The 23,091-nt window shown below is 33.8% G+C and overlaps 3 protein-coding genes across 3 annotated transcripts; 2 read left to right on the top strand and 1 right to left on the bottom strand.

The window, feature by feature from the left end:
* Nucleotides 1-209: 209 nt before the first annotated feature.
* LOC106359341 (protein FAR1-RELATED SEQUENCE 5-like) lies at nt 210-1,282 on the top strand. The gene is made up of 2 exons (XM_013799059.1): nt 210-637; nt 697-1,282. Exons 1-2 carry the CDS (start codon nt 210-212, stop codon nt 1,280-1,282), a joined length of 1,014 nt encoding a protein of 337 aa, XP_013654513.1.
* Nucleotides 1,283-11,908: 10,626 nt separating this feature from the next.
* LOC106362091 lies at nt 11,909-15,926 on the top strand. The gene is made up of 4 exons (XM_013801909.3): nt 11,909-12,455; nt 12,968-13,146; nt 13,217-13,844; nt 13,923-15,926. Exons 2-4 carry the CDS (start codon nt 12,970-12,972, stop codon nt 15,782-15,784), a joined length of 2,667 nt encoding a protein of 888 aa, XP_013657363.1. The 5' UTR covers nt 11,909-12,455; nt 12,968-12,969; the 3' UTR covers nt 15,785-15,926.
* A 2,108-nt stretch (nt 15,927-18,034) lies between these two features.
* Nucleotides 18,035-18,739, bottom strand: BNAC03G56520D (nodulin-related protein 2). Its single transcript, XM_013799791.3, has one exon. It carries the CDS (start codon nt 18,675-18,677, stop codon nt 18,291-18,293), a length of 387 nt encoding a protein of 128 aa, XP_013655245.1. The 5' UTR covers nt 18,678-18,739; the 3' UTR covers nt 18,035-18,290.
* Between the last annotated feature and the right edge of the window lie 4,352 nt (nt 18,740-23,091).

Genomic DNA, 23,091 nt, shown 5'->3' with positions numbered 1-23,091 from the left:
GTTTGTTCTTGTTTGGGCAGGATACAATGAGCAATCACTTTAGTGATATACCTGGTAGTCCGGAAGAGAGCTACAAGATGATGTATAGCTATTTGTACATGTTAGAGCAAGTGAATCCAAGAACAAAAACGTAAGTGAAACTGAATGATGCAAGTAAATTAAAGTACCTCTTCATAGCTTTGGGAGCTTGCATTGAAGGGTTTGCATTTATGAGGAAAGTGATAGCTGTGGATGCGACATCGCTGAAGAACAGATATGGTGGTGTTCTATTTTTCGCGAAAGCTCAAGATCCTAATAGTCATAGTTATCCACTTGCGTTTGCAGTACTAGATGGTGAGAATCTTGCTAGTTGGACTTGGTTTTTCGAGATGCTTAAAAGTGTTATACCAGACTCTTCTGAACTGGTTTTCATGAGTGAAAGAAACCAGAGCCTGATCTTCGCTATAGGAAACATGTTTCCACAGGCTAACCACGGGTATTGTTTATGGCATTTGAAGGAAAAAGTGAAATGGCATGCTTGTAACGTCAACAAGAATATAGTCGGGCATAGATTTATGGAGTTGGGCAGATATTACACGGTGGGTGACTTCAACTCTTCTTACGACTCATTTAAGAAAAGATATCCTGTTGTGTACAAGTATGTGGAGGAACACACTGAAAAGGACAAATGGGCAAGGTTTTTTTCCCACGTGACAGGTACAACTTCGATACAAGCAACAGTGTGGAATCAATGAAGAGCGTGTTTAAAGAGGCAACGAGGTGGGCCTTAACACCAATGTTGGATTGTATCGTCAGGAAATTCTCTGATTGGTTCACTCAACGGAAGGATGTTGTTTGTAAATCAATCGGTACAAGACTGGTGCCTTTGGTTGAGAACTACTTGCATGATCTATGGGCTGTTGCACAACATCTATCTGTACGGGAGCTTAATAGTTATGAGCTTAAGTACGAGATCACTGACACTGTAGGAAAGATGTTTTGGGCGAGCTTGGTTGGAAAATCTTGTACTTGCAAGGTGTGGGATTATGAAAAGTTTCCTTGTCTGCACGGACTGGCAGCTTACATCTATTTCACTACGAACGTTGATGGCAGCCGCCTTAATATCCATGAGTTGTGCTCAAAATACTACTGGACGGAACTGTGGGCTTTGGCGTATGACATGACACTTTATGTTGTGCCCGACATGTCTTCTTGGAATGTACCGAATCGGATCAAGGAGGTGAAGATCATACCTCTGGATCGTATCACGAGGAAGGGAAAGAAAAGAGTTAAAACTACTTAAAACTTGGATGAAGTTGGAGTGATGAATTTGGAGTAATGCGTTTAACTACTTTATTGTGTTGTATGCTTCGAAAAACTGCGTAAAACTTGGAATCTACTTTATGTTTAAGTGTTTTGTTCCAAAACCTATGTATGATATGTTATGTTTTATGTTTTGTTCCAGAACCTATGTATGATATGATATGTTTAAGTGTTTTGGATCGTTTTGAAACATTTCCATATGGTATTACTATGGAAAACTATGGTATTACTACGGAAAACCAGTAGTTTTAACACAACATCACATTAATTAGTCTTAACACAACATCACATCAATTCTAGAAGTCTTAACACAATTCCACAACTCTTAATACAAAAGGAAAAGACACACATCCAAACAACATAACGCTTCTCATTTACGGGTAAGAAGATCTTTAAGCTGAGCAATCTCTGCAGCCATTTCGTCCACCTTCTGCCTTAAGGAGCGAACCTCTTCCTGAACTCTAAGAACCCATGGTTGACGGAAGTGAAGCCCATCTTTCTGCAAGTTTGACCTAGTTGCACTCAGTTTGACATATTGCAGTAACTTAAAATAGAGAAAATGTAAATTACCTTGTATGCGTTGCAAGTGAAGTACCTTCGGCCTGGTAGAAAATCCTTATCTGTTGGATTAGTAGAAACCTCGTCGACGATTCATCCCCCACATGGGCACGAAGATGGAATCCCGTGCTCCGCATCACAAACAAATTGAAGCATGTCGCAGTGTTTCTTCATCTTCTTCATCTCCTTCCTTTCCTGTTTCTCAACCCATGGATCCGATCCATTTCCGAGAGAAATTGAGGAATTTAGGGAAGTGGGAATCTATTTTTTCCACTCGAAAATCCCGCCTTGACTCATGAAATTTTAGAAAGTCCGCGTACAAGGTAATTTCAAATACCCGCCTAATATATACAATTAGTTCTCCCCAGGATAGTAGTTGTACAAAATATCAAAATAGTTGTATTTTCGGTGATTTTCAATTATTTTAGTATTACATGTAATTATATTCTACTTCTTTAGTTGTACAATAAAATATAAGATTCCAAAATATGATTATTGGTGATTTACGTAATAAAATTGTCTATACCAATTTTATAGCGAAATCTAATCTTCAGTAATTACATATTTAACAAAATGACTATGAAAGTGTATGTAGTGTGATGGGTTGTTCTTTTGATTGTAGAGTATAACATTTTTTTTGTTGAATATAACATTTTTTCGACTACTAAAGATTATATTTCTTATTCTGATTTCCAATTTCGAACATTTTGATTTACAAATTCAATTTCAGAAAGTCATACTAGTAATACACAAACAGAAAAACGCTTCTCCATATAGTTGTACAAATAAAACAGTCAAATTCAAAGTCAAAATCATACTAGTAATACACAAATGAATTTAGTTTTTTTTCTTTTTCTCAATTTTTGTTCATATCACCAGGGGCGGACGTAGAGCATGAGCTACGGGGGCACGTGCCCCCATCTACTTTTGAAATTTTCTTAACAATAAGCCTGATATTTGTATAAGTGCCCCCAATCCAAAAATATGTATAGTGTAAAATTATGTGTGTGCCCCCAGCTAGTTGTGATCCTAGATCCGTCCCTGCATATCACCGATTATTATTGATAACTCACAAATTTTCAATTGAATTTTTTGATCCTTAGAACTAGTATCTGTATCTATCTTTAATTTTTTTGTTCCTTGAAACTACTATTTTTATCTATCTTTAAATTATACACAAATGAATTTAGTTTTTTTCTTTTTCTCTATTTTTGTTCATATCACCGATAATTATTGATAACTCACAAATTTTCAATTGAATTTTTTGATCCTTAGATCTAGTTTGTAACTGTAACCTCAGTTATACTTTTGTAACTATAACCTTAGAACTAGTATTGTTTGGCCCAAGCAAATTTATATGACATTTCAAATTCAAAAGCCTGCCAAAAAGATTTATATGGTACTAAAGTACAGATAAAGCAAAGTCAAATTCAAACATTTCAATTTTCAAAGTCAACTTCTTCTAGTATTACACAAACAAAAATACAGTTCACCATAGTTGTACAAAGTTTTTCAATAAAACAGAGTAACATTTTTCAATAAAACAAGAGGTTCCATCTGCCCTGGATAATCATCATGCAATAGAGATGCAACTAGTTTTGGGTGTGTCTTTGAGTAGTTATGGTGTGCCTTTGAGTTGACATCAACATTTTCATCCACATTTAATTCTTCATCACTTTTTTCCAACATCTCCTCAATCGCCACAATCTTCACTTCTTTGCCACCATATCGAGTTATGGCTTTGTCTCCGATTTCAGCATCATTCGAATGGCACACCTCATAGTTCGTACCTACAGAATTTCGTTTCCCCGCTCTTGAACTTCGTTTGCCCGCTCTTGAAAGTTGCTCTGAGAATTCTGACTTTTTGATGACCTCCACCAACAAAATGCACCTACTGTTGTCTTTATCAAGGGACAAAAGATAACCACAAAGATCCTCATCATCGCAAATGACGAATTTCTCGTCACTCCCAACCAGCAGTGGAATGTAACTCAAATTCAACTTCACATTACATTCATCAAGCCCGACCTTTTTGCATATGCGTGCTTCTACCATTGAAAGATTTATCTCCTCCACAGCATGCTTCAACACTAAACAATACATGCCACCTTCGCATCTGAAGTGTGTGATGTTGTGGCTCATTGTAGCCGCCAAAAGCATACAATACCATCCATTATACATTCGAAGTTATACCAGTTTTACTAGTTCTACAACAATCATCAGTAATACTAGTTTTGGTAGTTCTACTCTCGTACACGTTTTGATTTTGAATCTACATCCAGCGCACTAGAATCGAACAATGCAACCATTCTCCTACTCAATTCAACTCATAATGGACTCGGATACGAAGATGAAACATCTAAATCCATTCCAATCTGGTTTCTCAGCTCATTTAAGAGCTTTCGAACCCTAAAACCTACTTGTTCTGTGGTGGAGGGAGGATACACCAGCGATGGACAGGGGATATGATTGGCTTTTACACAGCGGCGGAAAACGACGGTGGGCCGACCCGGAGTAAGGCCGGAGTAGCAATCGAGCCGTGCAGTCGGGTTCCCTTTTCCAAAACACAATCCCCTCGAACCGCAATCGTCGAAACCTCACCTCCCGCAAGAGCCGTACGTTTTTTTTCTTTCAATTTTCATTAAATTGTATTTATTTTATTTTCTTTTTTTCTGAGGCTAATTTGGTAATTGTAGATGCTTTAATGAATATGAGGGATATGAAGATTAGTGAAGGATATAAGTGATTTAAATATTTCTTCCAAGGGCAATAGAGATGAATCCTCGCCGGTCCGTCCAAGGCCGCCTCTAGTTACAAACTAAGGAGCTGTTCGTATCAGCATTTTTCATCTCCATCGATTCATTTGTATTATCTATCCAGATGATCCATTCAGATTTTTGTGAATGCTTGTTTGTCCATTCAGACAGCTCATCTAGATGAATCATCTAAATAGATTTTATGTTTGTTTATTTATTTTTATTTCCATCCAAATGAGTTTAGTAAACAAATTACCAAAATACCCTTGTATTGATTTAATCATATGTTAAAATTTTACCACAATAATAACTTCTAATAAACAAAAAAATTGATAAACATTTGAAAAAAAAACTTTAGAGTTTCAAACTAAAACGAGTATTAATAATAAACCGACTGTAACTTCGGTTTTGGCGGAAAATGAAATTTTTCGGTTTTGACGAGAAAACTAGATTTTTCGATTTTGACGGAAAAATGAGATTTTTCGATTTTTGCGAGAAAATACAATTTTTGGTTTTGCCGAGAAAACACGTTTTTGCGCTTTCGGCGAGAAAATACGTTTTTGGCGAGAAAACACATTTTTGCGGTTTTGGCGAGAAACGAGATTTTTCGGTTTTGGCGGGAAAAACGAGATTTTTTTTTTTGTTTAAGCGGGAAAACACGTTTTTCGGTTTTGGCGGGAAAACGAGATTTTTCGGTTTTGGCGGAAAAACGAATTTTTTTGGTTTTAGCGGAAAAACAAGATTTTTCGGTTTTGGCAGGAAAACGATAATTTTCGGTTTTGGCGAGAAAACACGTTTTACTGTTTTGGCGGAAAAACCTGTTTTTGTGGTTTTGGCATGAAAACACGTTTTACAGTTTTGACATGAAAACGCGTTTTTCGGGTTTCGCGGAAAATGTGTTTTGGCGGGAAAATACGTTTTTGTGGTTTTCGCGGGAAAATGTGTTTTGGCGGAAAAACACGTTTTGCGGTTTTCTCGAAAAAACTTGTTTTGCAATTTTGGCGGGAAATGCATTTTGATTAGAAAACGCATTTTTCGGTTTTGGCGGGAAAACGCTTTTTGTGGTTTTTTGCGGGATAACATGTTTTGTGGTTTGGTGGAAAATTGCGTTTTGGGGTTTTGGTGTGAAAACGCGTTTTTGTGATTTTGGCATGTAATTACGTTTTTTGCAATTTTTTTGCGGGAAAACACGTTTTTGCATTTTTAGCGGGAAAACACGTTTTTGCTATTTTGTCCGGAAATGCGTTTTTAGGATTTTGGCGTGAAAAATTTGTATTTAGGTTTTTGCGGAAAAATACGTTTTTGTGGTTTTGTCAGTTTTTCGTATGTGACAAAATGATATTATGTTTAGGTTTGTAATTTGTGAATTACATTAGAGGCATAATAGACATTATACCATATTCAATGAACCATCTCCATCCAAATGGTCGAAATTGGTTCAGCTGAATGACTTTAAAATTAAGCATAAATTTCCAAAGGTCATCGAGATGATCTATCCGGATGAATTGCACTTTTAATACCTAAACGAACGAAACTTTCATCTCCATCCTATAACTAACTTTTTTTTTTGGACAACACGAATTAACTAACTCATCAGTTCTCTTTAGAAAGTTAAGAAAAAGGAAATGCAAGAATTCGCCAAAATAGAATATAGAATCCAAGAAGAAACTGAGAAAATAAAGGATCGTCAAGTCTGCCTCACATGGTCCGGTCAATGGTTGCTTTGAGAGTAGTCATAAGCGAAGAGTGTGATTGAATCCTTAAGTTTTTATGCTGCCAAAGGGTGCAGGAGAACATCTGAAGGATTTTTGTGACTCTTGGAGGGTGAGCAGATACTGCAGTCCTTAGGCTGCGTACTAAGACGATGCTTTACGATGTGAGCAGATGCTGGAATCTTCTTGTTTTTCATACCTTTTCTGTAAAAGGGGGATGGAAGGGTGGAAGACGAGTGGTAAATAACTTACTTTTTCAATACCAAATTTATTTTGTTTTAATATCAAACACCAATCGATCAAAATATTTCCAATGGCATGCATAATGACTAATGAGTAACATATAATTCTATAGTTTGCACAACCACCATATTTTCTATATGATCTTGATTTGTGAATTAATTTGATATTTTGAAAATATAGATTAACTAAAGTTTCTCTTTAGTAATGATCACTTTATATAAATTTAAAATAAAATTTTCAAATAATGGTGTTAATAAATCTAATCTTGAAAGTTTTCTATAGTAAGACTTTTTTTTTTTTTTTGTCGACTATAGTAAGACTTTTTATTGTGGCCGTAAAATACAAATATCGAATTCTATTTTAAGTTAAAAATACAAATATCGAAGAAAATATGACAGTTGCATACGGCTTGCATGTGTATATATTGGACCGTATATACTTTAGAATTACTTTTCTTTTTGATTCTCAATGAAATCAATTTGGTGGGACACGCCATAAGAAGTATGATAGGACGCTTGACTAATACTCAGTTAATAAATCTTTTTTTTTTCTGACGAGAGTGACATTTTCAAAAGTATACTTGGACCACTTTTTAGGTTATGAATGGAATGGCAGGATAAGTGTTGTTCTCTTGTACGTGTAGTTCTCCCGCAATATATTCACTATTCACGTTTTTATGTTTGCAAAAGCAGTTTAAGCGGGAGATCTGCATGCAATTCAATATTTTTTTCTTTTTGTGCAAAAAGCGGGAGATCTGCATGCAGTTCAATATTTTTGTCTTTTTGTGGAAAAAGCGGGAGATCTGCATGTAGATCTCATCCGCTAACATTTGGCGGTGTTGATCAGCTTTTTTTTTCTTTTTGATAAAAAATAATTTTGTTACAAACACTTAACTTTACAATATATTTATCTGATTTTATAAATAACGTATAATGATTAGCTCAAACTATATAGTTTACGCTAATACTGTTTGTGTTGTTTTAAAATTATAATCATGACGTTCAATCGCCGACAAAACACAAAATTTTCAAATGAAGAAGATATAAATCTTCGTATATAAAATATCAACATGGGTAAGTAGTTAATATTTTTTTTATTTTTAAAATAGTTAATATATAGGTAAATGATTGAAATTTTGTAAATCTATTGAGAGAAGACAATTTTAAATGAAGTCTTAACCGAGAACGTGTATTTATTGAATTGTACGATCAACTAATTTTTATGACTAATTACCATTTCAAATATCTTACACCTACTGTACAGAGTTTTCCGGTGGTAAATTTAACCAAAAGTTCAATATTAGTTTAACCTACTGGTTCTCTCAAGAAAATCTTGATCACCTAAAAAAGAAAATAAAAGAAGTATAAGTATCTTATAAAACATTTACTGGCTTTTCGGCCGATCCTATAATATTTAAGATATTTGTTTCAAAAAAAAAAAATTTAGGTGTAATTTTTATTGTTTTAATATATGATTTATAGTTTTGAACTGATTTTGTCATTCATAAGTTATAATAAATTATTTGATCGGTTTGATCTGTTTCTTTCCTACATGATCTTTTTGATCTGTACTTATCCTGCTTGATATGTACTTGTCCTGTTTGATCTGCATGATCTGGTTGATCTGTCCCGGTTAAATTGCTTTTACCATCCAAAGCCTTTAGGTCTATTCCTAACTTATCTTCGTACCATTATACCAATACAAACATTATAACTATTGATATAAGCCTCCGATCTATTATTTAAGTCTTCCAGTGGTTTTGATCAATTATTTTTGTCTAGTAACTTTATTAAATAAACACTAGTAATATATTAAGGTGTGGTATCGTGGTACTAAAGTTTAGGTCAAAAAATCTGCTATTTAAATTCATTTCTTTTCAGCATTCTCTAACTAAACGTTTTAAGTTAGTTAGCATTTTTAAAAAGCTCGGTTAAGAATATTATACTGATATATTGCGGTCAAATAATTAATTCATAAAGATCTACTATGTATTATTCCTGGATTTGAAAAGTTTAAAACGAGAGGGTATTTAATTTTTCCGGTGTTACCTAAAGATACAAATACGGGATTAACCATGTGGGTTTATGACAAGAGACAAAACAAAAAGACCGTAGCTTAGATTTTTGACCGAATCCAATTCTTTTTAAACGATAGTATATTTTTGAAGAATTTCTAAGTCTACGTGACAGTGTGTGAGACAGTAAAATTAAAAGGAATATATACTTTCCTGCATATATTTTTCAGCTCAGTTTCTTAGAGAGTTTTGGTCACGTCGATAACAAAAAGTGGTAATTATTTTGTCACGCCTTTAGGTGATAGATTGAGATTATTATCTACATAACACACAGTGGCGGATCTACGATTTTAGCTGGAGGCACACTGCTACAAATAACAAAAACAACTTTGAATTGGGGGCACTTTTTATGCTTATTCAGTAAACTACAAACAATTTCATCAAATTAATCTAGTTCAAAAAAAAATAAAAAACAGTAGGGGGCACGTGACCCCGTACCCGTACACCTACGTCCGCCCCTGATAACACATGTGTGCGGGTGATAGGACTCAAACAAACAGAAAATGATAGGTTTGGGACATTCAGTGCGATAAACACACACATTGAAACGTACCAAATATCAATATTGCCGTAGGATAGGTTTCATGCCGACAAAAAAAAAACACACACACACACTGAGTGTACCAAATACGTTTCAAGGCCATGTGCCTCAAGGGCCTCAACAAATACGTTTCTGTAGTTTATAAAAAAAAATTATCAAGACATAACTAGATAATTATTCGCTTATAAATTTAATTTATAACTCTACATAAACTTCAGAGATATGCTCATGTAACCCATCAGCATGTACATTTTTTCTTTAATCCTTTTATAATCCAAAATCAGCTTTGATCACCATCCAAAAATTTATCTAACAAATTTTATATATTTCCTCCGTATATAAAAGTGAAAAATGATTCCACAGTAGCCAACGAGTAAAAGGTACATGAAAAAATAAGATTTTAGCCGGGGCCCACACTTTGTTTGCTGTCAACATTTTATTAATTACAGCCTTATTCAATTTTTTTTATCAAAAACTTTATTCAATTTTTTTTTGAAATAATCTAATAGAAATATAAATTCGTGTGTTACAATATGTTTTTAAATGTATTATAAAGCAGCTAAGAAAGATTAAGAGAAACCAGAAGATACTCGTTTCACATTTTCAATGTTTTTTTTCAAAAAGAAAAACAATATATCAGCTAAAATAATGGGAGAATTTGCTCAGTACATTGATTGTGACGATATTAATGGCCTTACTAGTTTTTCTGTTACCATCCGAAAACACAACTTTTGCGGTTACTAACAGTTGACAGCGTTTCGAAACAATCATACAAACCGCTATAAATAGCTCCAAACCGCTTCGAACCTTTTAAAATCAAAAGTTGGTTCCAGCTAGCGTTTCCAGTTGCGGGTGAAAAAATAAATATAAAATTATTTTCAAAAATATTTTAAAATTTTAAAATTAAAATTTTAAAATGGAAATATTATAAATGAAAAAAATATAAATATTTTATATATTAATTAAAATTCACAAACAATGTCATATTTTGTTTTATAAAAACTTTAAACTAATTATTTATTAAAAATTTTAAACATTTATATACACATATATAAAGATATACACATATATAAAATGAAATGAAATATTTTTTTAAAAAGTTTTGATATAAATCTTCAAAACAAATTTTATTAAAATTATAACTTTCAACTAATTTAAAATTTTTATAAATAAAATAATATTTTTATTAATCATATTTTATTCATAATTATTATATTTTATTACAATAGTATGTTTTTTATATTTTTATAATGTTATAATATGTTAATATGGGTAATTTATTATTAAACCGCTGCAATATCTTATAATTAACCAGTCACAAATATCTCGCAAATGCAACAATTTTTAAACGTTGTACCTGTCATACAAAACGCTTAATAACGCTTGAAACCGCAACCACCCGCATCCGCAAACTCCCGCACCCGCAGCCGCAACCGCTGCGTTTAAACTAGTCAGGCCCTAAATAACTAGCTTTTGTCTCATATTTTATCTGGTTATATCTTTTTCACTAGCAAGTCTCCGGTAAAAGAAAGAGAGAGTGCATGACATCGTCACTTGTTGTTATGGATAAGAGTGAAGCACCAGTATTTCACCTTACGTAAATCAGCTACGTCAAACACTTCCTTACCTCGTATAAATAGAAACTTTTTTTAATAAAGAGTGTATTCCGTATCACTCAAGTAGTATATGAATCTAGCTAACCCCTATGTACTAAACTTTATCCCAGCTCCTAAATACTAAACCTAAAACCCTAATCAATAAACCCTAAACCCAAGTATAAACCATAAACCCAAATATAAACTATAAACCCAAATAAACCATAAACCCACGTATAAACCAAACTCAAATAGAATGGAACAAAATAAATAGCATAGTATATATTGATGAAATTATGAAATGTCTATGATTCCATGGAATAAGTTAATGCTGACCCCAACCATACCCCCTCACCTTCTAAATACTAAATACTAAACCCTAAACCCACATATAAACCCTAAACCCAAATATCAACTTAAGAAAATTACAAACTATATTTTTAAACAAAATAGAACACTCTTTAGTAATCGTCAAGTGGAATGGAACATGCTAAAATAGTATTGTCAAATGGAATGTAATATAATAGAACCGTCAAATGGAATGGAACATAATTGCAACCGTAACTTACAGTAGTTAAAAGTATCTTTCGCAAAACGTACATGTAAAGTCGAATCGGCAAGAATTCAGTCATATCAGCACCGCGTTTAGAATCTCTCTGATGCTTCCCTTCCATCACTGCCAAAGACTTTGCAAACAAGCTTCTTCTTCGCAAAGCTATTATAGATTTATCAAATATATATAATTTGCAAAAAGTGTCTGAATGTTGGAGAGCCACGAATTATTTTTGTTGTTAATAATTATTAATGAAAATTGTTTTTGTCTGCAGGTTTTGTCGGTAGGATAGAAGGACAAAATGATAATATTATATAAAACTCACACGGTATATCGATAAGTTAGGGTAATTAGTTATAGAGTGATTTTTTTTTTTTTGTACGCTATACAATGTAATTACCCTAAAATAATTAAATAAAATATAATCTAAACAAACCAATATTATATACATGGAGGAATTTATAAGCATATATTTTAAAATTTGATTTATTACTAAAACAAGAGAGAGAGTTTAACGAGTCAAAGTATTCAGCTTCTTATTCTCTTTAAATATATACATTAAAATAAGATAAAAAGATGAGATAAATTACATTTAGTTGAACCAAAAAACAAAAAAAAAACTTAAAAAGGTGAAGGAAAAAAGCAGAGAATAGAATAAAAAGGGAAGGGGGGAGAGAAGACCGGATGTTGACAAAATAAATTTAATGTCACTGTTGTTGTGTTTTTGAGTCGTTTGTTTATGTAATTTTCGGATCTTTCCTTTTCTCTCTATAAACAAACCTCCTCCTTATCGCTCCGAAAAGAAGCAGGCGAACAAGAAGAAGAAGAAGAAAAATAATAAAGGAGATTTTTTTTTTCTTTCTTTTTGGTGAGAGAGAGAGAGTGGCCCAGTCAGTAGATCGAAGAAGATGACGATCTAATCTTCTCTATCAATGTTGTTTACCCTCTATTAACTATTATACCCCCCCCCCCCCCCCCCCCCCCCCCCCCAATACTTTATTTTACTCTTTGATTCATATAATTTTTTTTGTTTATTTTACTTGTAAAATCCTCATTTTTTTGGGGTCTTCTGAAGAAAGAAGCATCGATGCGAGTTGGCGATAAAAGGATGTGTCTTTGAGGTAAAAAAAACCTCACCTTTCTTTCTGATAATTTGTTTTTTTTTTTTTTAATTGGATAGATTTTCAATTTTTTTTTTAATATGCTAAATTTTCACTAGATTAATGCATTTCTTCAGTCAATTTGGTTCAATCGTTTGCAGATTCTTTGTAATCTAAGTTTAGATTCTGCGTTAGAACTCATCAAAACCCTTATATACATACATAGAGTGTATCAAAATTCTCAATTTGACTTCTGAGCAACTGTTTTTGGAAGAAGCTAATTCAGAAATGGGTTTATGGTGGTGGAACTAAATCGAGCTCATTTAGTTAATAAAGTTTTGGTTTTTATGCTTGTTCTGTTGATGGAACCAGGTTAAGCTCATGGAGTTATAAAGTTTCTGTTTTTACGGAGCATAATGCTTTATTGTGTTGATTTATGGATTAGGGACAATGCCTAATGTCTTTTTGAATCAGAGTTGTTCATCTCTCTTGTCCAAGACTAAAGTTTGTGTGTTTTGTGTATGTGAGAGCAGGAATGGGAACAAAGGTGCATTCTGAAACCATATTACCTCGAAGATATCATCACTCTATGAGAGATCTCAACAACGATTCCAACGGTTGTAGTAGATTGCCATTCCTCAATAATGATCAATCCTACAAAGATATGGTGAGAAGGACAATGCTCGAGCACGAAGCTGCTTTTAAGTCACAGGTTAGTTACTTCTCTTTGTGGGTTCAGCTCTTGGTTGATTATATGTTTGCTCATTCTCATCTTTAACTAGGTTTTGGAACTTCACCGAGTATACGGGATACAAAAGGACATGATGGACGAGCTGAAAAGGAAACAGTTCAATAAAGAATTGTTTCCAGTCGAGGCATCATGTTCATCTCAAGCTACTACTAACGATGACGTCCGTAAATGGAAAACGCCTAGTTTCCCTGTGGCAAACTCGGTTTACGACAGACCATCCATGTCGGTAGTGGAGGATAACGGCCATTCCCCCATGAAAGGAGCTAGTTCAAAACATGTAGAAGCTTTGGAGATTAGACCGACGAAAATCAGGAGAAGGATGATAGATCTTTGTCTCCCCGCTGATGAGTACATTGATGACAGTGAAGACGTTGTAGTGTTGAAAGATCATAGGCAGCTTCCTAATGGAGCTGAGCCTCGAGGAGGAGATGGTTTGAGAATTGGTAGTAGAAGCAATGGCTTGGCTGATTTGAACGAACCGTTTAAGGCTCAAGACACAAATGAAGTTGCTTATGGCAATTTTCAAAGCCATGTTCGTGACTATGGAAAAGTTCTGAACTCAGGCAGTGTAAGGGAGCAGCATGTTCCCGTTATCTCTCTGCAACCAGGTGAGAACGGTAAACCGAAAGCCTGGCCACAACATCAGCCCTTAAGAATCGGTAAGATGAATCCACTAAGTTGTATACTGTTGGATTTTGCTTCGTTGGTTCTAAAACTTTGAAGTTAACTATCTGCAGATCATTACACTGGCACACATAATAAGTCTGCTACTCCATTTCTTCAACCGGGCAAGCCACAAAGAGTAATGGGTTTAGCTAATGCTGGTCCTCCACCAAGCAAGGCAGACTTGTGGAGAGGAAAGACGTTTATTGACCTAGAAGCTGATACTGATACTGATACTAACACTATCCATGAATCAAGTAGTTTTGCTTCTCATCAACAACCGCAACGCCACTTGTATCCTTACAATCCTCCAGAGTCTGCTGTCCCGTGGAACCGTTCGCATTCTTCTTGGCAGAATCCTAGCTTTGCTTTCCCTCAGAGAGTTGAGAGATACCCGGTTCTAAACCTGTCTGACACAAATGCTCAGAAGCTAGGGGGTCTCGGTGATAGATTACAGTTTGAAAGCAATGCTAGGTATAACACAAACCACAACATGTTCTACAATGAGTGTTCTTCTTCATCCAAATCAAAAGGGACTGGCTATAGTTATCCTAACGGAGGAAGAAGTGATCACAGCCTCTTGGATTTGAATGGCTCTGAGGTGAAGTCTGTGAGAGATTTGAACTTGAACGTGACACTTTCAAACACTTCTGTTGTTGAAGTCAGAAACGAACATGATGTGGCTACTTTACCATGGCTTGTAAAACCCAAGCCTGTTTCTGATGGGAGATGGAATCTGAATAGTAAAGATACTGTTCCGAGTCCTTCTTTGAAACCTTCCAACATAATCAAAGAGGAGGCAGGGAATCTTATGTGGCTAGAGAGGTTAAAGTCTGGTTCTTGTTCCAGTAAACCAGAGACTGATAAGATCAGAGCCGGAACTGCTTATAGAGACGAATCTAACGCAGAAAGAGATAAAGTTAGGATAATGCTAGACATCAACGAGCCATGTGAAGAGGAACAGACAGAGACAAAGGTTTCTGTTAGTAGTAAGTGTCAATTTGATTTGAACATGTCGGTTAGTGAAGACGAAGATGAAAGCTGGTCTGCTCCTCCTACTAGTTCAAAACTGAGTTCAAAAAGACTTATGATAGATTTGGAAACTGTTCCCGAGTCTGATGTTGAAGAAGAAGATCTCTCTGGAGAAAAAACATCAGAAGAGACCCCTAAACCTCTGGAGAAACCGCCAGAGTTTGAGAAAACAGCAGCAGAGACAATAGTTGCCATCTCATCAGAAGCTGTTGCTTCATCAGAAGCTCCAGAAACTGTCATCCTTCACTGGTTTGCAGAGACAGTAGACACACACAAAGAGAATCTTGACCAAAAGCTAGCTTCTCTCTCAAGGAGCCAAGTGCGTTCTATAGAAGAGATAGACTACTTCGAGTCAATGACCCTGCAGCTACCTGAGATCACAGAAGAACAGTACACCCCTAAGCCACTAGTCCCTGAGGACCTCGTATTAGAGGAAACCTCTGTTGCCACCAGCCAAAGGCCAAGAAGGGGAAACGCGAGGAAAGGCAAACAGAGAAGAGACTTCCAAAGAGACATCCTCCCTGGACTTTTGTCTCTCTCCAAACACGAAGTAACGGAAGACATTCAGTTGTTTGATGGGTTCATGAGAGCAGCGACGGGAAGCTCATGGACTCCAACCGGTTTAACGAGGAAGAAAACCGGTGCAAGAGGAAGACCAAGACGGGTTATAACAAACCCTGAACCGGTGGTTTATTACCCGGTTCAGGCTCCTCCTCCTTGTCCCACCTCGGTTCAACAGCAGGTGGGGAACAACGGTGAGATTGAGGATGGGAGCTTTGGAGGTTGGGGTAAAATGACAAGAAGGCCGAGGAGACAGAGATGTCCTTCTTCTTCAACTGTAACTACAAGTGTAACAACCAACGTTCATCATCACACGCGGATGTCACGTAATGGTTGGGAATAAAATTGTATTTGTGATACCATAGATTTATCATTTTACTGTCTGATTCTTTTTCAAAAAATGTTATGGTATAGAGAGATGGAGAAAGATAATATATCAGACTGTTTGTGATAGATATTTCCACCAGTGAAATTTTTAAAATTTATTTTCGCCTCGTAATGTTTTTATATTCATGAAAATATTTATTTTTTAGCATTGTTCTAAAATAGGCCTGAGCATTTTAACACGGACCCGAACCGGAACCGATCCAAAAATATCTGACTCGGAACCGGACCGAAAATTTACAAGTACCTTTTGGGTCTAAATTTTTTTTATCCGAAAGAACCGGAACCGAAAAAAAACCGACCCGAATAGACCCGGACCCGAAAAGAACCGATCCGAATAGACCCGACCCGATAAGAACCGATTTGTACCCGACTTAAAAACATGTATATCTAAAACTATGATGTTTTTGTGTTCTATTTTATATATATTATTTTATGATTTAGTTGAAATATCTTTTGTTAACAACATTTGTTATTATTTTTTAACATTTTTAAAGTAATATAAAGCTTTAAAATGTAAAATTTAGAGTTTAAAAATATTTTATTTTAACTATTAATAGTTTCATTTAAGTTGTTTTGTAAAATTTTAGATATATATGACAAATATTCAACTAAAGTTGATGGAATTGGGTATATCATGTCATTTTCAGATCCTAAATACCCGAACCCGACCCGGACCCGATATGGACCCGAAAAATTACGGGTATTTTATGGGTATTTTAATTATAGACCCGAACCGACTCGGACCCGATAAGAACCGACCCAAACCTGAACCAAAAATTTCTAAGTACCTACTGAGTCTAAATATTTAGGACCCGAAAAAACCCAGATCCGAAAGGAACCGGCCCGAACCCGACCCGAAGACCCGAACGCCCATGCCTATTCTAAAATGTTTGCTAAAGTGGCAAATTAGATCTAAATGAAATATTTTTTTTTTTAATAAATAAATCTAGGTATTCAAAAAATTGGTCTAAGAAACACATGAGTAATTAATAATTTCTCCTAAAACATGTAATTTCGCCTAACGATTTTTCGGAAACTAATTTAGATTGGTTGACTTTTTCATTATAATTGGGTTTATACAAAAAAAAGGTTCAGTTCGCATATATAATGTATGTTCCATGTAAATAGAATTCATGGGGCTATTTTGTTTTTTTTTGCTGAAGTAATTAACTAACATTCGCGTATTTAATTTGTAGTTTCACTAATCATTTTGGCTTCCCTAATTTGGTTTATAGACACCAAGGTGATGATTGTTTTGTTAGTTTTTAGTTTTTGGTTTCTAGTTTTTAGTTTTTGGTTTTTGGTTTTTAGATTTTGGTTTTTAGTTTTTGGTTTTTGATTTTGCAGTAGATTTTAGCTTTTTGAAAATCATGAATGGTTGTTTTAGATTTTGGTTTTTAGTTTTTGGTTTTTGCTTTTAAAATTAATAAAATATTTTTATACAGATAAAATATTTATTCTGAAAAATAAAATATAAAATACAAACATCAAAACACACATAAACTTATTTAATAAAATTAGAGGTGTTAAAAATATTTAAATAAAAACTGCAAAAAACAATATAAATTATCAACAATATAATTTTTTGTAATGACTAACTTCAAATAATTAATTTTATTTCTTTTGATAAGTTAAATTTTTTTATAGGAGTTATTTTGCTTACATCAGTTTATTATTAGATAAAATATCATTCAAATATTATAATAATATTAGTACAATAAGCTTTGTTGATTAGTATAAATGAAATTTGCTATAAATTAAAAAAGTGTCCAACAGTTTATTATTCGATAAAATATTATTCAAATATTGTAATAGTTTTGGTAAAACCTGTGTTATAATAAAAATAGATGTAAAATACCTTATATAGATATGCTCAGAGATTATTATTATTAGCAATTAAGAAGGCCTTAGTAAAGGGTCTTACGTATTATACATATCATAGGTATTACCCAAATCATGACTTACGTAAGTTGTATATATATGTAATAATAGATAAACGTAAAAGAAGTTTCAAGCAACAAAACTATAAAAAACTGGTTTTTGGTTTTTGTTTAGAAATTGACGGTTATTTAAAAACCTAGTTTCCTTATATTTTAGGAAAACTATTTATCAAAAAGCTTGATTGGGTGAAAAATGGTTTTTGGAGAAACAAAAACCAAAAACTATTCCAAAAACCAGAAACAATCAACTTTCAAAAAGTGTAGCATAATAACAACAAATATAGATAGATTAAGGACACAACAATGACAAAAGATAGATTACATCCGCTCGCCATAGTAAACGATGCAACATGATTACTTACGTACTTGGTTATTTAGTTTTATATCCCCATACTAAACGTACGTAACTTATTTAAATTTATTAATACACGATATAATAACAATTAATAAAGATCAATAACCACTTCATGAAACCTTGAGCATCTTAGCATAACCTCTCCCAACCCACCACCAGACTCCTCTTCAGCGTACAGCCTGATTTGTCGGAGGAGGAGCATCGATATCCGTGGGAGGAGTAACGACGGCGCCGGAGGACTCGAAATCTTTTAGATACTTCTCGGCCTTGTCGAAGTACTGACCAGCGCTGCTCTTTTCATCGAACTTTCCGTATTCCTCCGCGGCATCTAAGATATCAGCGCTGGCTCCGGCGACTTTAGCCTTGTCGAGTTTGTCTGACTCGTTACGAGCCGCGGCCTGAGCAGCTTCGGCTACAACCTTGGCACTGGTCATGAGCTCGGAGGGTGAAGCTGGTCTGTTGGCTGTTTCGGTTCCTTCTACGGGCTTGGTGTTCTCTGGCTCCTCTGGTTTGGAGTCTGAAAACTTCTTTACCTGATCGGAGAGGAAGTTCATCTTTCGTTCTTTTTTTGTTGTATTCTGAATATGATTTTTTTTCTGTTGGATGTAATATAGGAGATGGATATGTGTATATATAGACAGAACATGGATATATTTCGATTTTTTAAATTAAATAACGGGGTCGTCTATGTATTATGAGAAATAAACAGATTGTAAATTTGTTTTCTATTTTTTAAGTAACGTTATATGTAGCACTAAAAAGTTGTAAACGTAAACAGGGGCGGACACAGTTGCATGGGTATGGGGTCATGTGCCCCCTACTCTTTTTTATTTTTTCTTTAATAGTTAAAGTTTATTTGGTTACTATTCTTAATTTAGAGAAGATTATGCAAAAGTGCCCCTAATTTCTTTTTTAATAGTTAAAGTTTATTTTGTTAACTATTCTTAATTTAGAGAAGATGATGCAAAAGTTTTTAGTATCGGTGCCCCCGTCTACAAATGTGCCTAGATCCGCCACTGAACGTAAATCTTTTCTATTGAATCTACAAAAGCCTAATTAACCAACAGTAAACCGTTTTGTGTGGGTTTTAGATCATTTTTTAATTTTGTGTGGAAACGAGTTTCGATATTTAAAATTGCGGGGAGATAGGTTGAGATTGTTTAATTGTGTCTAATTATGACGAGGGTGAAAGTCTGTGTGGATCTATTACTGTACGATAGTTACGGTGTGAAAATAGGTGGTCGACCCAATTTATATGTTACAAAAGTATACTTTTTGTAAGTTAATGAGAAGGCATAATACACTTGCTAAAGTTTTTTCTTGAAAAAACAATTGCTAAAGTTGATGTGGGTTGTTTTCAATGATCAGTTGATGTGGGTTGTTTGTCGTGGCCGAAAGAAAATTTAGTGATCGGTCATTACTATATTTATGACTGAATGTGATGTTTGCTTGTCAATCACACATACTTGATATCTCTTGTGGTGTGTTGAATGCATTGTTGCATGTTTGGATACGAGACATCACATAATGATCTATTGAAGGGTAAAGGCAGTCGTGTCGGTAGAAGGGTCGGTGGATGATAAATACAATCCCTTCTTTTGGTCGGTGGAGTAAATTACAAGTTTCTTTTAAATAAGAAAAAACAAAGAAGAGCACCACGTACTCACGTAGCCCTTTCAAACTCAGCTTCATACATGTCTATTATGTAAGCTCAAGAAATTGAAACTTGATATAGGTTGATGTTGTGCTGAAGTTTTGGTTCATGTACATGTGTTGCACATATAGAATAATGTGTGTTACATATGGAGAATGATGTGTGATACAAGATTCAGAGAAAAAAAAACTATCAATAGAATATTAGAGTTGATTACACTAAGAGATACTTTTTGATTTTCTATTACACCTAGAGACACTTCTTACATGTGACACACTTTGTTGTGGACCAACAACAGATTGTGGACAATTTTACCCTTAATGGAAATGACACTTGTGAATGAGTGATTTGTGGACGAGTGATGCGTGGTTGGGTGATTTGTGGACGAATGATGTGTAGATGAGTGATGCTAATGTGATTATAATAGATAACGTAGACAAACTCTATGTTTTGATTCTATAAAACTATACAACAATATGTGGACATGGACTCATGTTACTAAAATTATACCATAAAACGTGAACAAGGACTCTATTATCTTCAATACAAACACTTGGCTTCTTCAGCTCAATTGATAAATTATCTGCAATTAAACTTCAATCAAAATGAGAAAGAGATGATACTGTGAGTCTGAACGGAGAGAAAAATCGAAGAAGCGTTTACCTTTTGTCGGAGAGTAATAGATCTTGCATGTCATAGATTTCTGATCTAAGGAATTTGCGCTTTGTCATGATGTGGATGAATGTAATTTTGATTAGAGTTGAATTTAGATTCCGAGATGATGAATGGAATCGAAGGAATATTGTTCATGTCCACAGCTAGTTTATAATTCTGTTAAGATGTTCATGTCCACAACTAATTTATAATTCTGTTATTCACGCTTTGGTGTCCATGTCCACATTTTGTTTACATATTAATATATATAATATATATATATATGAACATGAATCTTAAAAGATAGAGAATTTTATATATAGTTTATTATGACAATTATTTTTGTTTAATATATTTTAGAACTTGAGATAAAAGTAAATAAATACATAAAGTAGAATAAGAAAAATAATAAAATGAAATAAGAAGAGGAGAAAAATTCTCTTTAGTTTAGGGTTATAAAAGTATTTTTGACAAAAGAAAGTGTGTCTCAAGTGATAAGTGTTTTGTAGTGTAATTTGAATGTGAGAAAGTATCTCTAGATGTAAAAAATTCATATTTTTATATGTTTGGTTGACAAAATAAACATTAAAGAAATATTTTTACAAATTGGAATATTTTGTGATGCTAAAAGATTATTTAATATATATTTTGGCTTTTATCTACGATTTGGGGTTAAAACTTTTGACGCTATAATTCTCAAAAAAAAATATAAAAGGTTTTGAGATTTTTTAAACCGAGTGAATTGGTAGACTTAATCAATATGTGTTGAGTCAAGCAAGTTCGGTGTGTTATGAATCAAACAAGTTTGTATAAAAATTGTGTAAATGATTTCTAATATAAAAGATACATGTTTTTTGAATTACTTTGTGTTTTGTGACTTGCGTTTTCGCTCGATTCTACGTACTAAACCAATTTGATTGAGCACGTAATAATTAATGGTGTAACCAACGTTCATCATCACACGCGGATGTCACGTGATGGTTGGGAATAATTGTATTTGATTGCCATAGATTATCATGACTGTCTCATTCTTTTCAAAAATGTTATTTTGTAGTCGTATAGAGAGGTAGAAAGATATAATATCAGACTGTTTGTGATAAATTTATTTTATTTTCGCTCGGTGATATATGATGAAGATGGTGATATATGATGAAGATATATTATTGTGGGCTTTGAATTTGATTAGTTGTGTTTATTCGTTTTTAATTGGGTTTATAGACAAAAAAAATTTTAATTGGTTCGGTTCACTTAAATATTGGCCATGTAAATAAAAATGAGAATTATAGCGTCAATGGGAGAAATTGAATAACCAGGATTTTTTACTTCTTGTCACAAATATATCACTAAAAAAACTCCCTAAATTGGTATTTATTAAGAAAAATTTAGGGGTAGACATACTTTTCCTTGGACATATAACACGTTGGCATACTTTGGCCATGTGCAATACTTTTCCTCGCTCTATTGTCTCAATTGTCCATAGAACCGGAACCAGTTTGGTTATTCATTAAAAAACATAAAAAGTAATATTTCGTTGGTATCTTAGTTAAACATTAAAAAACTTAAAAATGCATCACTTTTGGAACCACACCTCTTTCACCCGAAGGCTTCTCTTTCACACGAACCCTAAAACCATAGGTTTTCACCTTCACCACCGTCGAAATATGAAAATCAAAAATTCTTAACTGGGTTTCAACAAAGCTGCCTGATCTTCTTTAATGTATGACGAATCTGAGCCTATCTCTTCCAATTTAATTCTAAACCTCCGGTAGTGATTGACGGAGATCACCTTTCGTCGTAGAACAGCGGAGGCCGCCGTATAAAAATCCCGAAAGACGATCCATGACCACATCACCTTTGATCATTTTCATCTGCTATTCATGACCACACCGATTCTATCCACATCTCCCTTTTTCGAAGCTCCTATCATCTAACCATCGGATCCACATCTCCATAATCTACACTATCACTACTACCACTGTTCAAAAATTTCATATTGCTTGACCAGTTTTATGCGTTCACATCTATCAATCAATTCAAATCAAACATATATAACCATAAAACTACTTGACCATAACACAAAACTACTTGACCACAAATCTTATCTACGTCTACAATTTTCAGATACATATATTTTCAGTATAATATTAAAATTAAAAATATATATATCAAATTGGATGTTATAATATAGAAAATAAAAAGTTACAATTTATTATATCAAATAAATTAGCTATATATATTTCAACAACAAAAAATTAACAGAACAAAAATGGAAGGATAAAATAATATACTAATAGTATATAAAAAAAAGTAGGAAACTAAACTACTTTCTATCTTCTAATTCGGTCAGTTTTAATTGTCCACCGGAAGGATTTTATGGGGAAAAAAATAGTTAACGTAAAGGAACTCCTTAATTTTAAAGTATGTGAACATGCAAAAAAACATAGAAAAGTAAAGTGACATGTAAACTGCTCATTTATTAATCAGTGAAAACACTAAATTACTTTACATACTCTAATCACTAAATCCAAATAAAATAACAGAAAAAAACTTTTGATTAATAATATTTTGACGAGTTCCTCGGATATTTCTATATTTAATTTGTAATTTCACTAATCATTTTTGCTCCCTAATTTGTTTTATAGACACCAAAACGTTGAGCA

Source organism: Brassica napus, chromosome C8 (assembly GCF_020379485.1).
Source record: "Brassica napus cultivar Da-Ae chromosome C8, Da-Ae, whole genome shotgun sequence".
NCBI classification, from domain to species: domain Eukaryota; kingdom Viridiplantae; phylum Streptophyta; class Magnoliopsida; order Brassicales; family Brassicaceae; genus Brassica; species Brassica napus.
Note: the sequence above shows the minus strand (reverse complement) of the source record. Positions and strands in the feature narration are given on the sequence as shown.

Coding starts and splice junctions, on each gene's coding strand:
- BNAC03G56520D (XM_013799791.3), bottom strand. CDS start 18,677: ATGAACTTCCTCTCCGATCAGGTAAAGAAGTTTTCAGACTCCAAACCA.
- LOC106362091 (XM_013801909.3), top strand. CDS start 12,970: ATGGGAACAAAGGTGCATTCTGAAACCATATTACCTCGAAGATATCAT. Junction 13,147..13,216: donor AAGCTGCTTTTAAGTCACAG/GTTAGTTACTTC, acceptor ATCTTTAACTAG/GTTTTGGAACTTCACCGAGT. Junction 13,845..13,922: donor ACATCAGCCCTTAAGAATCG/GTAAGATGAATC, acceptor AACTATCTGCAG/ATCATTACACTGGCACACAT.
- LOC106359341 (XM_013799059.1), top strand. CDS start 210: ATGAGGAAAGTGATAGCTGTGGATGCGACATCGCTGAAGAACAGATAT. Junction 638..696: donor AGATATCCTGTTGTGTACAA/GTATGTGGAGGA, acceptor CCCACGTGACAG/GTACAACTTCGATACAAGCA.